Source organism: Panulirus ornatus, chromosome 23, assembly GCF_036320965.1.
Source record: "Panulirus ornatus isolate Po-2019 chromosome 23, ASM3632096v1, whole genome shotgun sequence".
NCBI lineage: Eukaryota > Metazoa > Arthropoda > Malacostraca > Decapoda > Palinuridae > Panulirus > Panulirus ornatus.
Genome location: NC_092246.1, coordinates 6,753,998 through 6,768,503, shown reverse-complemented (window position 1 = coordinate 6,768,503; position 14,506 = coordinate 6,753,998). Strand labels below are relative to the sequence as shown.

At 37.5% G+C, this 14,506-nt stretch overlaps 1 protein-coding gene across 3 annotated transcripts in view; it reads right to left on the bottom strand.

Moving 5' to 3' along the window:
- The window catches only part of LOC139756757 (mitochondrial potassium channel ATP-binding subunit), a 38,818-nt gene extending 28,855 nt beyond the window's left edge, over positions 1-9,963 (bottom strand). Inside the window, exons 1-7 of one of the 3 annotated variants that reach the window (XM_071676511.1) lie at positions 9,862-9,882; positions 8,551-8,669; positions 7,334-7,421; positions 7,062-7,175; positions 6,172-6,345; positions 4,342-4,506; positions 2,685-2,830 (exon numbers count right to left, since the gene is read on the bottom strand). In XM_071676511.1, the coding sequence (XP_071532612.1) occupies positions 2,685-2,830; positions 4,342-4,506; positions 6,172-6,345; positions 7,062-7,175; positions 7,334-7,421; positions 8,551-8,609 (746 nt within the window). In that variant the 5' untranslated portion in view covers positions 8,610-8,669; positions 9,862-9,882. Of the gene's footprint in view, positions 1-2,684; positions 2,831-4,341; positions 4,507-6,171; positions 6,346-7,061; positions 7,176-7,333; positions 7,422-8,550; positions 8,670-9,502; positions 9,630-9,861 lie in introns of those variants that run through there. The other 2 variants (XM_071676512.1, XM_071676513.1) reach the window with 2 other exon arrangements.
- Positions 9,964-14,506: the final 4,543 nt, after the last annotated feature.

Genomic DNA, 14,506 nt, shown 5'->3' with positions numbered 1-14,506 from the left:
CTTTAATGGGATAATTGAAGTTGAGAGTAGTTACTCTAGAGAGAAGAACTGGCAGTAAATAAAGGGTTTTGGTGACTGGAAAAGGCTAAAGGAAGGCTACAGTAGAGGTTAGCTCCCTAAAATTATTTGCTCTAGCATAAAGCCCAAACTGAGTGAACAAGAAGAGTTTCTTGACCCCTGCAAAGCAATTTCTCATGGAATAGGGTTTCAAAGTTTAGGGTGCACAAAGCAATGATTTGTTTGGTAGCCTTTAATGAAAATTAAAAGATCTTTGGGGGATTTTCTTTTCAAAGAGACTGTCAAGTATGTGCCAATCAAGGGTATCTCAGGTGAGAGAAAAAGTAAAAAAAAAAAAAAAAAGACATAGATATTAATTAGTGTCCTATAGATGTTTGTAGACTTGACCCTTAGAGACATAATGGTTATGGAAACCAGTAAAGACAAAAAGTTGAACAGAATTTCACAATTTGTCTGTTCGAGGGTGTAAACTTTGGGAAGCAGTAGCAATACTCATGTCTTTGGACCAAGCCTTCATGATGGAGACAAATGCAGATAGCCTACAAGAACATAGATCACAATAATACCTACAGAACAGAGAAAGCAGCAACACTAGTGTATGGAAAGAGATGGCTGAAGAGAGGTGATGCCAGAAGAGAGGTGATGCCAGAAGAGAGGTGATGCCAGAAGACAGGTTAACAGACATTTGGAGGAAGAGCCACCCCAGATGTGTGAGCAGTACTCCATACTAGGGTTGATAAACCCCATGTAAGGAAAACGAGAAAACAAGAAAAATAATTATGGCACCTGTACGAAAACCACAACTTTTGGGAAGCAGACTCTGTAATGTTGTTTATTTGGGGTTTCCAGGACAGAGTGGAAGATATGGTTGTGCCCAAAATGTTTATATATATTTACAAAACATTTTGAATATTCACTGTGTTTTCTTTTGGTCAATGGTCTCCATACCCTTATTCATGTGAAAACAGTTGTCTCAATTTAGCATAATTCATTAATGCATGAACTTTTATTTTTTTACCTATCTCATGCTATATCATGCCCCTATTGTCCTGACCGCACTGAAAAAGTTGTATCATCCAGTCAAACAAATACCATAAATACTATAAATGAGATGTTGATGAAAAAAATTATGGAGCCACTTTAGTAACCACAGCCATTCAAATAAAGTGTACCACAAACATTTAAGTCTTAGTATGATGCTTTAGCATTCAAAACCATGATGTACTGAATGATCTACATCATCCTACAACTTTCCTCTGCTCTGCTTGGAGACTGAGTCTTCCTCCAAAGTATCAAATACTACTTCTCACGATAACATGATACACAATCAACTGTTATTGTTATCTGAGCCCTATACCCTAACATACAAATAGCTGTTATTGTCATCTGAACCTTACAAAATCTCATTTGCTTATAGTCCACACTAGGATGAAGTCCCAGGTTAGGGTGCATGCCACATCCTTTCCCAAGGATTTTCTTCATGCAATTTACCCTTAAGTAAAATTCTGGATGGCAGAATTTTGGGAGGCATACAGCATGCAAGCATACCTCTCGAGTATGAGAACAACTGGGTCCTTCAAATATGAGAGAGTGACAATTTAGAAAATATGGTGTAATGGGCTTAGGGCATGGTGTAAACTATGCATGGCTATGATGAAGGATTAATGTAATTTCTTGCTTTCAGGATTAGATGTCAAAATTTTTATCTGTAAAGGTCCTCCATGGCATGGACTGCAGACATCCCAAATCTATGTCTTACCATACACTGATCATTTCTCTTAAAAACATACCCAGGGCTCTAACTGTACAAATCATGTGTTCGTAATTCTGATCAGTTATATAAAGGTTATGTTGTTATAATCAAGGTCATATGCTGATGTACCATAGGAAGAGACATATTCTTGAAATGATATGCATTCAGATATGAAAATATTTGTTAGTGATATACAATCAGCTAAACTTAAAATGTTGAGAAGAGATACAAATGGCAAAACAGTAAACCAGATAAGTCTGTACATGTATATCTAGGTCCATCATAATGAAACAAGGATGCTCTACTTGACTGATTTTTCACATTCACTCTAGGGTATTTTCAATGGCTAATCAAAACGTTCTCATAACCATTTGCAATTATTTCTATGCTGTACTCTTTCTTCCAATAACTGCACCCACAAAATTCATTTGAGCACTTATAACAAATCCCTTACTTCAATCGAGTAACTACAACTCTATACCTCTAACTACAACTCTATACCTTACTTCACTGCATTACAACACCCACAGTGACCTAAAAATACATACCCAAGCACTTAACATCTACTACCCTATCCACATTAAGCATACCCAGTTGGACAACTTTCTCTACACTACCCAAACTAACTACACCTCCCATGATTCCATTAAGTATCTGCTATACTATGCTAACCATAACTTCATTTCAGGCACAGCATTTCTCCCACATCACCCAAGATATGCAATCTCTTCTATATTGCAGCGCAATAATCAGACTCACCATTTGATAATGCTACATTTCACTTTAGATTAATAAATAGAACCAACTGGAACACTTTTAATATTCACCAACTTGACTCATGACAACTGTTTAAGTTTATATAAACCAGAACACTTATCATCTGTATTGAGTGATATACCACCAACATACATACCTATTAACCAGTTCTCCTGTTTTATGTTGATCATAAAAGGCAATGTCTTGTTCAAGGAGAGAGGTAAAGAGCTGCTGCCTGAGGTCATCAGCCAGACGTTCACCCATCCTTGTCAGAAAAGTTATGTATGAGAAGGTAAATATAGCCTGAAAAGAATTTCAGACATTAAGCTGAGATGACCAAAGCAATAATCATTTATAAAAAATTCAGTGATGAATGGATAGAACTATATATAAAAAGAATCCTCAACGTATATATGACATTTTCATTTAAAGACAATAACTGAGCATCAACTTAGCAAATTCAATATTCTTACTAGATTCTACTGTGCAAGTATATACTCTTCTTGCAGTACAATGCCATAGTACAATAAGGACAACATAAATAAGTAAAAGATTCTGGGTAACATTTCATATCTAAACAATTCTGACAAATTTGAAAATTTAATGCATGAAGCCCACAAAACCTAAATGTTACTGCAAATTAGAAGGTTAAATTCACTCTGAGTCTTTAGTACAAAAGCCTAACCAGCTGTGAGTAATACATAATACATAAATGATGATCAACTATCATATCAAAGACCCAAACTATGATAAACCTATTCCCAGTTAAGAATACTGTATCACTTTACGTGAAAAGATTACGTGAACAATGTTTATAAACAAACTTATGAAAAACTGCTTCTCTCTTGGATGGTGCCCTCATAGTTGAGAAAATTTCTAGATCCCCAGAGAAGAAAACACTTTGCCTTCTGGTGACATTATAGCCCTTTAGCTTTCCTAATTACCTATTAAGTGGTTGCAGCCTAACCCATGAAGGTTCACCTTCTACCAATCAGCAACACCCATGTACCCCTCGATAATGTCTAGTGATCTCAAAGTAGTCTCTGAAAGCTTTAAATGGGCATAACACATGTTATCTAGAGGTAAGCTTCCAAAATACAATCAAATACATGATGCTATTTAGAAGCAAGCTTCCAAAATAAAATCATAATATGGCATTTTGAAACTTAGCTGCTTCAGTCTTTGGAGTGATATTACCACAAAACACTTTTTTCCCAATTTCTTACTGTTTCATGTACATACATATACATTACATATACAGTAATTATTCAAACCACACCTAACCACACTAAAAAGGATATCTATTGATAAATGAGTGGAAAAGTAAGCCATAAGCAGAGATAGCCAATAAAGCAAACATCTTACATGTTCCAGGGATCTCAGAATTGTGACCAGGCTGTTCAGCGTCAGCCAGCAAAATGATGACATCATCACTGAGTAAGGGTTGCTAATAGACAAAGAATGAGCCTACAGTAAACTGGACTGCAACCACTTCTTTCTAATCATACTTTCGTCATCTTTTATCTTGAAATTTAAAATATCTATAATAAATTATATTTGCTCATCTACTACAATTCCTTTTGAACTCACTAGTCTTTGGAATTTGTTGATTCCTAACTATCAACTACCCAACAAAAATGCTGTTTCTGAAAAAAGTACTTTTATCACCTTACAGCATACCAGACTTGATGCTATATGGAAAAATGGGTTTCAGCATCCCTTGCAAAACAATTATGATCACATTCTTATAATTTTGTACTGTCTAACTTTTCTTAAACTTTGCATAGGTACTGATACACATACAACCCACTTACCTGAACAACATAATATTTTATCAGCTTAATGGAAGGAGCAGCAATTTCTTGCATAAAGTTTCTTTCACCGGTGGCTAGCTCTCTTGTGAAGCTTGCAACCACATCGACAACATTTCCCAGAAGAAGTGGCACTTGAACATTGGCCAATGCAACAATTAAAGCACTCTGAAATTTATAATTCATATACAGTCTGATACATCAAACAATATGGAAAATATTGTCCAGAAATTGCTTTCAAGTTCAGTTAAGATTTCATCACATTAAATGCTAATCTGATTTCTGAATGCAGCTTTTAGATATATGCAGGCTGGCGAGACATATTTGAAAAAAAAAATCAGCTGTGGACTTTAAAAACTTTTCTATCTCTGCAGAAACCAAAATATCGCTATCCTAATATATGCTAAGAGCCTGTCTGGCAAACTCAAGCTGGTTGACACATTAGGGTAAGGACACAAAGAAAGCACGGTACCCACTCATGGGTACCCGGCATCGACCCATATCAGGAATTAACCACACTACCAAGCATGGATGATCAGTAGAAGCGTGTTCAAGCTGGTTGGCACTGTTTACCCACACCGACAAGTTTACCAAAATGAACAGACCATTCTTGCACGCTCAACCCACATGGGTGGACATCAAGGTGAGGCAGTTTTGTCTGAGATGTGTTTCATTAATATCAAGATATCAAGATGGACATGGAGATTCTGATTACCTGCATGTTCCAGAGACCTGCAGCTGTCCTGTGTAAAGCACCAAAACCACAGATCCCTTTCCACATCCAGGCCCCACAAAACTTTCCATGGTTTACCCCAGATGCTTCACATGCCCTGGTTCAATCCATTGACAGCACGTTGACCCCGGTATACCACATCATTCCAATTCACTCTATTCCTTGCACGCCTTTCACCCTCCTGTATGTTCAGGCCCCAATCGCTCAAAAACTTTTTCACTCCATCCTTCCACCTCCAAATTGGTCTCCCACTTCTCCTCATTCCCTTAACCTTTGACATATATCCTTTCCTTTCCTCAAACACACTACCTATCTCTCCTTTTTTCTCATCTTTGTTACATCCACATACATTTAGACACCCCAATCTGAGCCTTCAAGGAGGACGAGCACTCCCTACATGACTCCTTCTTCCATTTCCCCTTTTAGAAAGTTAAAATACAAGGTGGGGAGGGTTTCTAGCCCGCCCACTCCTGTCCTCTTTAGTTACCTTCTACGAGACGTGGGGAATGCGTGGGAAGTATTCTTTCTCCCCAATCCCCAGGGATACATACATACATATATATATACTAAACATACCAGTACCGACAGAAAATCACACAAGTGAATAAAATCTTAGTTGGGTCATCTGCCTAAATTTCATGTAAAACAATGAAAAAATTTCATTTTAATTTTTGTAGTTAAATTCAAAAAGAAGAAAATAAATCCTATAGAAATACACACAATTTATCAAAATCTGAGTTGACCTTACTTCCACATGTTACTTGCTTATATACATGTTTCTTAGAGCTGATTCCAGATGCCATCATGCAAAGACGTGGGGCATGTATATTAACACCAGGGAAAACCTTCTGACTGTCAGAGGTAAAGGGAAAAATCTTTTGGCTGCCAAAAACTCGCTGAACACTGAGCTGATAGGCTCAAATAATTTACCTTGTATATCAAAGAAATTACACCTAATGGTCAAATTTATGAAAGCTAATACCAAACTCTACTACAGGAAGATGTCAACAATGATAATCATACAACAGAAGATAGTTTGTAATAAAAGTTGTGAAGAAAAATATGTCATAAGACTCAAAATTAATGGAAAGTTCCCTTACCCCCATTGCAGCTAGGAAGTAATGCAATTGGGGCTTCAGTAACTGCCAAAAAATAAGCCAATCAAAAGGTGGATCCTTAGAATTATCACTATGCTTAGTTCCATGTAATCTGTCACGAACTTCCCTTGACTGCTGGCTGGCTTCACAATCAACCTTTAAAGGAGTTGATAAAACCTGCAAAATACATACAATTAAACTTGTGAGCTTAAATATATAGTTATTTATTCAATATACCTAATCACTGCTTCCTGCATCAGTGAGGTAGCGCCAAGAAACAGATGAAGAATGGACCATCCACTCATATACACATATATATATTCATTTTATTTATTCATTCATCTATTATACGTTGTCAGTGTCTCCCACGTTAATGTGGTAGTGCAAGGAAACAGACAAAAGAATGGCCCAACCCACCCACATACACATGTATATACATAAATGCCCATATACCCACATATACATACCTATACATTTCAATGTATGCATGTATATACATACACAGACATATATATGTATACATATGCACATATTCATACATGCTGTCTTCATCCATTCCTGCCACCACCCTGCCACACATGAAATTAACAATACCGTGTCAAAATGCAAACAAGAGGAACACACTCATAAACATCTATGCCTCATTTACAGCTTCTCTCGTTCTAAAGTACCCAAAGTTTTTATCATATACATCATAATTCCATTTACCTCTTGGTTCTTATACCATATCAAAGGTAAATTCCATGCCTGTACACAGTAAAACCTGAATAAAATACAACATAAAATCCTTCTTAACCTTGAACACCACTTGATTCTTATAAAAAAAAATTTCACTGTCATAAACTACAATAAATTGACCTTAGGTCTCACCTGACTAAATAATCCAGTCTTACCTTCACCCCCAAGAGGAGACCACCACCTACAGCTACTTTGACGATTAAATTGAAAGAGTAGCCATTATGGGCAGGAGCACCTTGACTTCTTGCATGGATCGGATGAAAAACAGTCTGAAATACATGAAGCATTCACTTAACTTAAAACATACTATAAGCTAAACAGAACAACAATATACCAAAAATTATTTCAAGAGTGATAAGACTGATACTTGAAATATGGCATCTTTCCTGAAAAAAAAAAAGCTTATCTATGTTCAAGTCCTATTTACCTTATTCATAAAAGATCTAAAGTTCCCTGTTTTCTGAAAGACTAAAGAAGGCTGAAGCCCAGCATCTGAAAGTTTGGTGTATGGCAGTCTGAAAAATGTTGCAAAATGTTAATAACCAATATTTCCATATTCATTTGTTATTCTTAAAATATTTTTCTTTGATGTAAGCAAGTCAAAGACAAATCAACTAAGTCACTTAACTACTGTATTTCCATTTACATGCTGAGTCAAATTACATACCACCAGCAAATTCAACAAAACAAATACTGACTCTTTAAAGCTGTTAAACAACCTAATAAGTGAAAAGCAAACAGCAAACTGGCATTCTTCACTTTATAATGTGACATACAAAACACTCAGCAACCAACTCAGGTGAATGATAAAGAAAATCCACCCCTGCCAAGCCATCCAAGCCACAACACATGAAGCACTTCTGACCTAAACCATAAAAAAAGCCCTTTTCCAAAAAAATAAATAAATGTACTCATGAAACACTAACATGTACACAATCCACTTCCTCTATATCCTTCCCATTCAAACTTTCACTTCGACCACGTCTCATGCCTCTGTTGCATCTTATTACCTTACTTGTGACAATCTACTCTCAATTTTCTTTCACGCATTCTCCTTGACATCATCATCAGTTCTAAAGTTTTGTCCCTGAAGTTTACCACTAACACTGTGTCATCTGCAACAGTAACTCTTTCACCTTTCATGCTTTCCCACCCAAGCATCCTGGAGATATGACCATTGCTCTAAGACCCTTATGTGTGCCTTCCTCACCATTGCTTCTAAAAACATTAAAAAACCTGAGTGACATCATAAATCCTTGATGTACCGTCACTTTCACTGGGAGCCAAAAACCTTCCTCCCTTCCTATAGACATGCATGCCTTACTCTCCCAGCAAAACTCATCACAAATTCAGCAATTTTCCATTTACTTCATGTATTTCTAACATCTATGAAACTATGCTGGCCCTTAAATGTGCTTTTTTTCAGATTCATAAATTTCACATACAATTCAGATTAAAATCAGTTCCTTTCATCAAAATCATCTACGTAATCTTCAAAGACTAAAACTGCTCTGTACTTTCCCTTTTATCTATGTCCATCTCCAATACTTTCCTGTAAGTAGAATCTAAATATAAATTTCAAAATCTAATGAAATTATTAGTAATAATTAACTTACTGGCTTGATAAAATCACAAATTACTTACCTCTGCCTCATCCCTGATGGGATTCGAGTCGCCCTTAACACACATCTCCACAAACCCATCTCAGCGTTTTGTACCGTTCAGACTTTTATCATCACCTGAGCCACTAAGATGTCACTCATCTGTTAAGAGAAAACAAGGAAAAAGTGAAACCGTCTGAATTTGGCAACAAAATGCAAACTCATTATATATCTTTTACAGTTTAAATGATTCAAGAAAACAATCACAATGGTACAGGCAGTGAAAATTCTGGTGTGAATGTCTACAGTAAATGTCTACAGTCTACAGGAAGCTACAACAGCACTGTTAAAATGGGGAAAAATCAAACATGAACACAACCATTAACCATCAAAACTGTGACTTTTAAACTGAGAATTTTTTAAGGGCAATACGAATATTGGAAAGCGCCTAAAATATATATATATATATTCTGGATGACAAACAATTGCACCTGAGGATTCAAATTTATTCATTAAGACCACAGAGCTGAAAAACTTAATTGAAAGTGAAAACCTGCGTGTCTACAAGTGTTCTATTAAGATTTTCTTTATAAAAAAAAGGGAAAATAAATCATAACACTTGGGTGCTAGCTAGAGGGCTTCTTATGTGGTTATGTTCCCCAATGTATACTTCCTCATTTAGATGCAACCAATACAGAAGGTAGACAAATGTCTCTGGTAGATGTTGCTATTAATGACGAAAATGATGACAAAAATCCTCAGCGTTTGACGTGAAATTACTTGAGATTTTCCCAATGATCCAGTTTATTCATGAAAGCCTTTCACTTTATCTTTCCTACACGTTTTTCCTGATCTTCATCCCTCCTATAATTCTCTGGCACGAAAAGGAAAAACTCCAAATCAACTTTTCTCAACTTAAGTCCCTTCTACAGAGTATTAGGAGCACACAGTGACATGCACGTCCATCACAAATCATCCCTCAGTTTTGTAGGAACCTTAATACTGGAGGTACTCGCACACACTCTGCTTGACAGATGACCAGATACATTCCACTGCCGACAATTTTTTTTTCCTTTTCGGATTCTATAAAGCTTTATTCGGTTTGGTATTCTTATTGTATACCCCCCCCCCCAACATGAATTACAACATTGTGATATGCAGTCGATAAAGTGATTTTCTACAAGCCACCGGCTAGGGGGTATACTCAACCCCCAAAGTAGGTCAGGTTAGGTAAGGTTGACTAGACTGGGACGTTTTCCACAACTTGTCCAAAAATCGTAATCAATTAATCTATCTTCGGCTCGTAAGACCATAAATAAGCCAAATGATGCTAAATGAAAACGAGAGAACTTGCCTGTAGTGTAGAAATGCCTATTATACTTTATTATGCATCTATTTCAGTGAAGGCCGAACCATTAAGCCTTTAAATCCGACTTCTGCCATGAGGTTGGACGCGTTCAGATGTCTATATCTATTTAAGGTTCAGAGTCCTGGTGACTCAACCCCGCAGCACGGTGGTCAGAGTCTTATATCTATTCGTGGTTCAGAGTCATGTTGGTGACTCATCCCCGCAGTACGGGGGTCAGAGTCTTATATCTATCTTAGGGTCAGAGTCATGTTGGTGACTCAACCCCGCAGCACGAGGGTTAGGGTCTTGTATCTCTTGGCGTATCTGAACTCACTGTTGACTACTGCCAAACAAAACAAAACGGATTAACTTTGGAAAATGAGAGAGAGAGAGAGAGAGAGAGAGAGAGAGAGAGAGAGAGAGAGAGAGAGAGAGAGAGAGAGAGAGAGAGAGAGAGAGAGAGAGAGAGAGAGAGAGAGAGAGAGAGAGGCAAGATGACAATCACGTAATTTAAACAGGTAAAGCTACTATACATAGCAGACTAGAGTACAGTAGATTCATCCACCGAAGGAAGGTGATATTCCGTTGTTAAAAGCCAAGAAAACTCAACGTAACTGAACTGGAGGAGATTGAGTGAACTACTAAATATATCAAGAATTTCTTTATATCTTTAGTCTTCTGAAGTTAAAAGTGCATATCATTTGATTTCCATGGGTTGCAATATTATTATCTAATCTCGAATTTTCCGTATCTTTCGTAACCATCTCTTAGTGAGTTGACATAGAAAGATCTTAATGGTTACGAATAAAAGTCCCATACTCCTAAATACTTCAACCATTTTCCTTCAGTAAAAGTTGTAATTTTTTGTCTGGAACCTATGAAAAAAAAAGGTGGGAGGCGGGCAGATTAGAGAGGGTAGTGAGTGGTGAAATGAGGAAGTAAGGTTGTTAGTGAAAGAGAAAAGAGAGGCGTTTGGATGACACTTGCAGGAAAGTAGTGCAAATGACTGGGAGATGTATAAAAGAAAAGTGGCAAGAGGTCAAGAGAAAGGTGCAAGAGTTGAAAAAGAAGGCAAATGAGAATTGGGATGATAGAGTATCAATGAACTTTAGGGAGAATAAAAAGATGTTTTGAAAGGACGTGGATAACGTGCGTAAGTCAAGAGAACAAATGGGAAGGTCGGTTGAAGGAGGAAAGTGGGAGGTAATAACAGGTAGTGATGAAGTAAGGAGATGAGTAAGTATTTTGAAGGTTTGTTGAATGTGTTTGATGATAAGAGCAGCAGAAATAGGGTGCTTTGGTAGGGAGAATGGTTTGGTTAAGAGAGAAGAGGTAGTGAAAGCTTTGCGGAAGATGAAATCCGGCAAGGCGGTGGGTTTGGATGGAATTGCAATAGAACTTATTAAAAAAAAAGGGGGGGGGGGCTGACTGTGATGTTGATTGGGTGACATTCAATGAATGTCTGGATCATGGTGAAGTGCCTGAGGATTAGCAGAATGCATGCATTGTGCCAATGTACTCCTCTTCCCAGTCATGATATCAGCCATACACTTCCATCTTCATTTGTCACTCACTACCCTTTTTCTTATGTCCACATCCCACCTTGCCCGTGCCATACACTTCACCCCATATGTTTGAAATGGTTCCCTTTATACCATCCACTCTCTTTTTCTCGTTTACTCTTACACAGTGCCACTCTCTTTCTTAGTCTGTCTTGGTATCCTTGAACACAGTCTGCTTTTCTAGGCTCACTCTCTTTCACCACTTCTTTCCTCTCTTCCCAAACCCATCTTAAACTTTCAACCTCAACTCACAGATGGTTCTGCATGAGAGTAAGAACTCTTTTCCTGTAACTCACCCGTTGCAACCACAGTATAGCAACAGACTGCCTCTCACTTGATTACAACATATCATAAAACCTCAAAGACAGTCACACTATATGCCTTTCCACTCAGGTTTTCCCATGCCCTTTTCCACTTGTTTAGTATTATGATACTGCTATTCAACATCCCTTTCCATTGGATATCATATTGGTGTGATATGTGCAAGAATAATTCAAAAGAAAATTAGAGGCTCACCCACAGTTCTAAAGGAGAAAATAATGGGAGATAGTCTTCTGGTGAATTACTTCTTGATTTTCTCCATCTTTTTACCTTCACTCAACAGTTCATACAGTGCATTTCAGTTTCTTCTTTTACTTTGAACATTACAATTTGCCATATATATATGGCAAACGAAAGAATGGCCCAACCCACCCACATACACATGTATATACATACACATCCACACATGCACGTATACATACCTATACATCTTAACGTATACATATATATACACATGTACATAATTCATACTGTCTGCCCTTATTCATTCCCGTCGCCACCCCCCAACACATGAAATGAAAATCCCTCCCCCGCATGTGCGCGAGGTAGTGCTGGGAAAAGACAACAAAGGCCACATTCGTTCACACTCAGTCTCTAGCTGTCATGTATAATGCACCGAAACCACAGCTCCCTTTCCACATCCAGGCCCTACAAAACTTTACATGGTTTACCCAAGGCGCTTCACATGCCCTGGTTCAATCCATTGACAGCATGTCGACCCCGGTATACCACATCGTTCCAATTCACTCTATTCCTTGCACGCCTTTCACCCTCCTGCATGTTCAGGCCCCGATCACTCAAAATCTTTTTCACTTCATCTTTCCATCTCCAATTTGGTCTCTCACTTCTCGTTCCTTCCACCTCTGACACACATATCCTCTTTGTCAATCTTTCCTCACTCATTCTCTCCATATGACCAAACCATTTCAAAACACCCTCTTCTGCTCTCTCAACCACACTCTTTTTATTACCACATATCTCTCTTACCTTTTCATTACTTATTCGATCAAACCACCTCACACCACACATTGTCCTCAAACATCTCATTTCCAGCACATCCACCCTACTCCCACAACTTTATAGCCCACGCCTCGCAACCATATGATATTGTTGAAACCACTATTTCTTCAAACATACCCATTTTTGCTTTCCAAGATAACGTTCTCGACTTCCACACATTTTTCAACGCTCCCAAAACTTTTGCCCCCTCCCCACCCTATGATTCACTTCCGCTTCCATGGTTCCATCCGCTGCCAAATCCACTCCCAGATATCTTAAACACATTATTTCCTCCAGTTTCTCTCCATTCAAACTTACCTCCCAACTGACTGTGTCCCTCAACTCTATTGTACCTAATAACCTTGTTCTTATTCACATGTTGCCTTCAGCAACAATAATACTATAGAGAATATCTTAATCAGGAATTCAACAGAAAATTTTCTTGGATGCATCTATAAAGTGCCATGTGGAAATTAAGATAAATTCTGTGTTGGGCAGACTGGTAAGGATCTTTCTGTTAGACTTAAGTAACATAAATATGGTATAAGAACGGGACAAGAATCAAATGCCTTGTTTAATCACGTTAAAAACTATGATCATTGTATTGACTGGAGTAATGCCATCTCAGTTATTAACTAACTCTATTACCAAAAGAAATATCATTGAATCTTCTATTAACAAATACACAAACAATTATACTCATAATATTAGTGATGGTCTATACAAATTAGATAACTATATTGTTGATAAATATTGTGAAATGATAATTTTGTGAACCCTCGTTGTATGTCTTGGACAATCCCATGTTTACCAAATGGCGTACGAGCTTCGTCTCTTCCATGTATATCAACTGACTTATATTTGTCTCTTGTGTCCCCCCTCATGATGTGATTATTACACGAAAGTGCACTTGCTTGAAAGGAAGAATTAGGTTATACTTAAGAATACTAATACTTTATATGAGGTTTACAATGGTTACTTACCATAACTGGTAATTCTAAACGTACGTATACTATTAATTCTAAACGTACGTATACTATTAATTCTAAACGTATGTATACTATTGCCAATAATATAAGTTATACCTATGGAGAGTTGATGACAAATACCAATATAAACAAACCCAGCTGGACCATCAGCTGATCCGTCCCACATGTGGCAGGCATAACATTCTTCCCATAGACTACCTCTACTGCCCACTTTACACTACTGACATTGTTTTAACCTAATACCTATCCACAACCTCAACATTAAAATAACCCATTTTGGTAGCCTGGCCCTCGCAATGATGCGTTTGTCGTGGGTAAAGCGAAATTAGGGAATATCTTGTGAAAAGGATTTGGATGGAGTGTCTCTCCCGACAATGGCGGACAGGCCTGGCACTGAGAAGGACCTATTTCAACAGTATTACTATGCCATATTACCGCTAAGGTGGAGCTGATGAAATCCTCTACTAGCGTTATCAACTGTTATGCTAGTAACTAGCTACTAGTAGACGTGACCGCCTGCACATTAGTTGGAGGAAATTAACTGGAAATAGTAGCAGGCCAATATACAAGCACGACCCACTTACAATCTTATGTTTACACAGTGAATCACGGGAAATTTCCTTCATTTTCCTAAGTGTAGAAATGTGTATAAAGACTTCTCAAATCTATTGTAACCATTAACTCTTTACCTTTTTGAATAATTTGGAAATGGGAGGAACTTTGGAAAATTATGTCCAATTCTTTTGGACGGAAGACTTCTACTAATTACTCAATAACAAT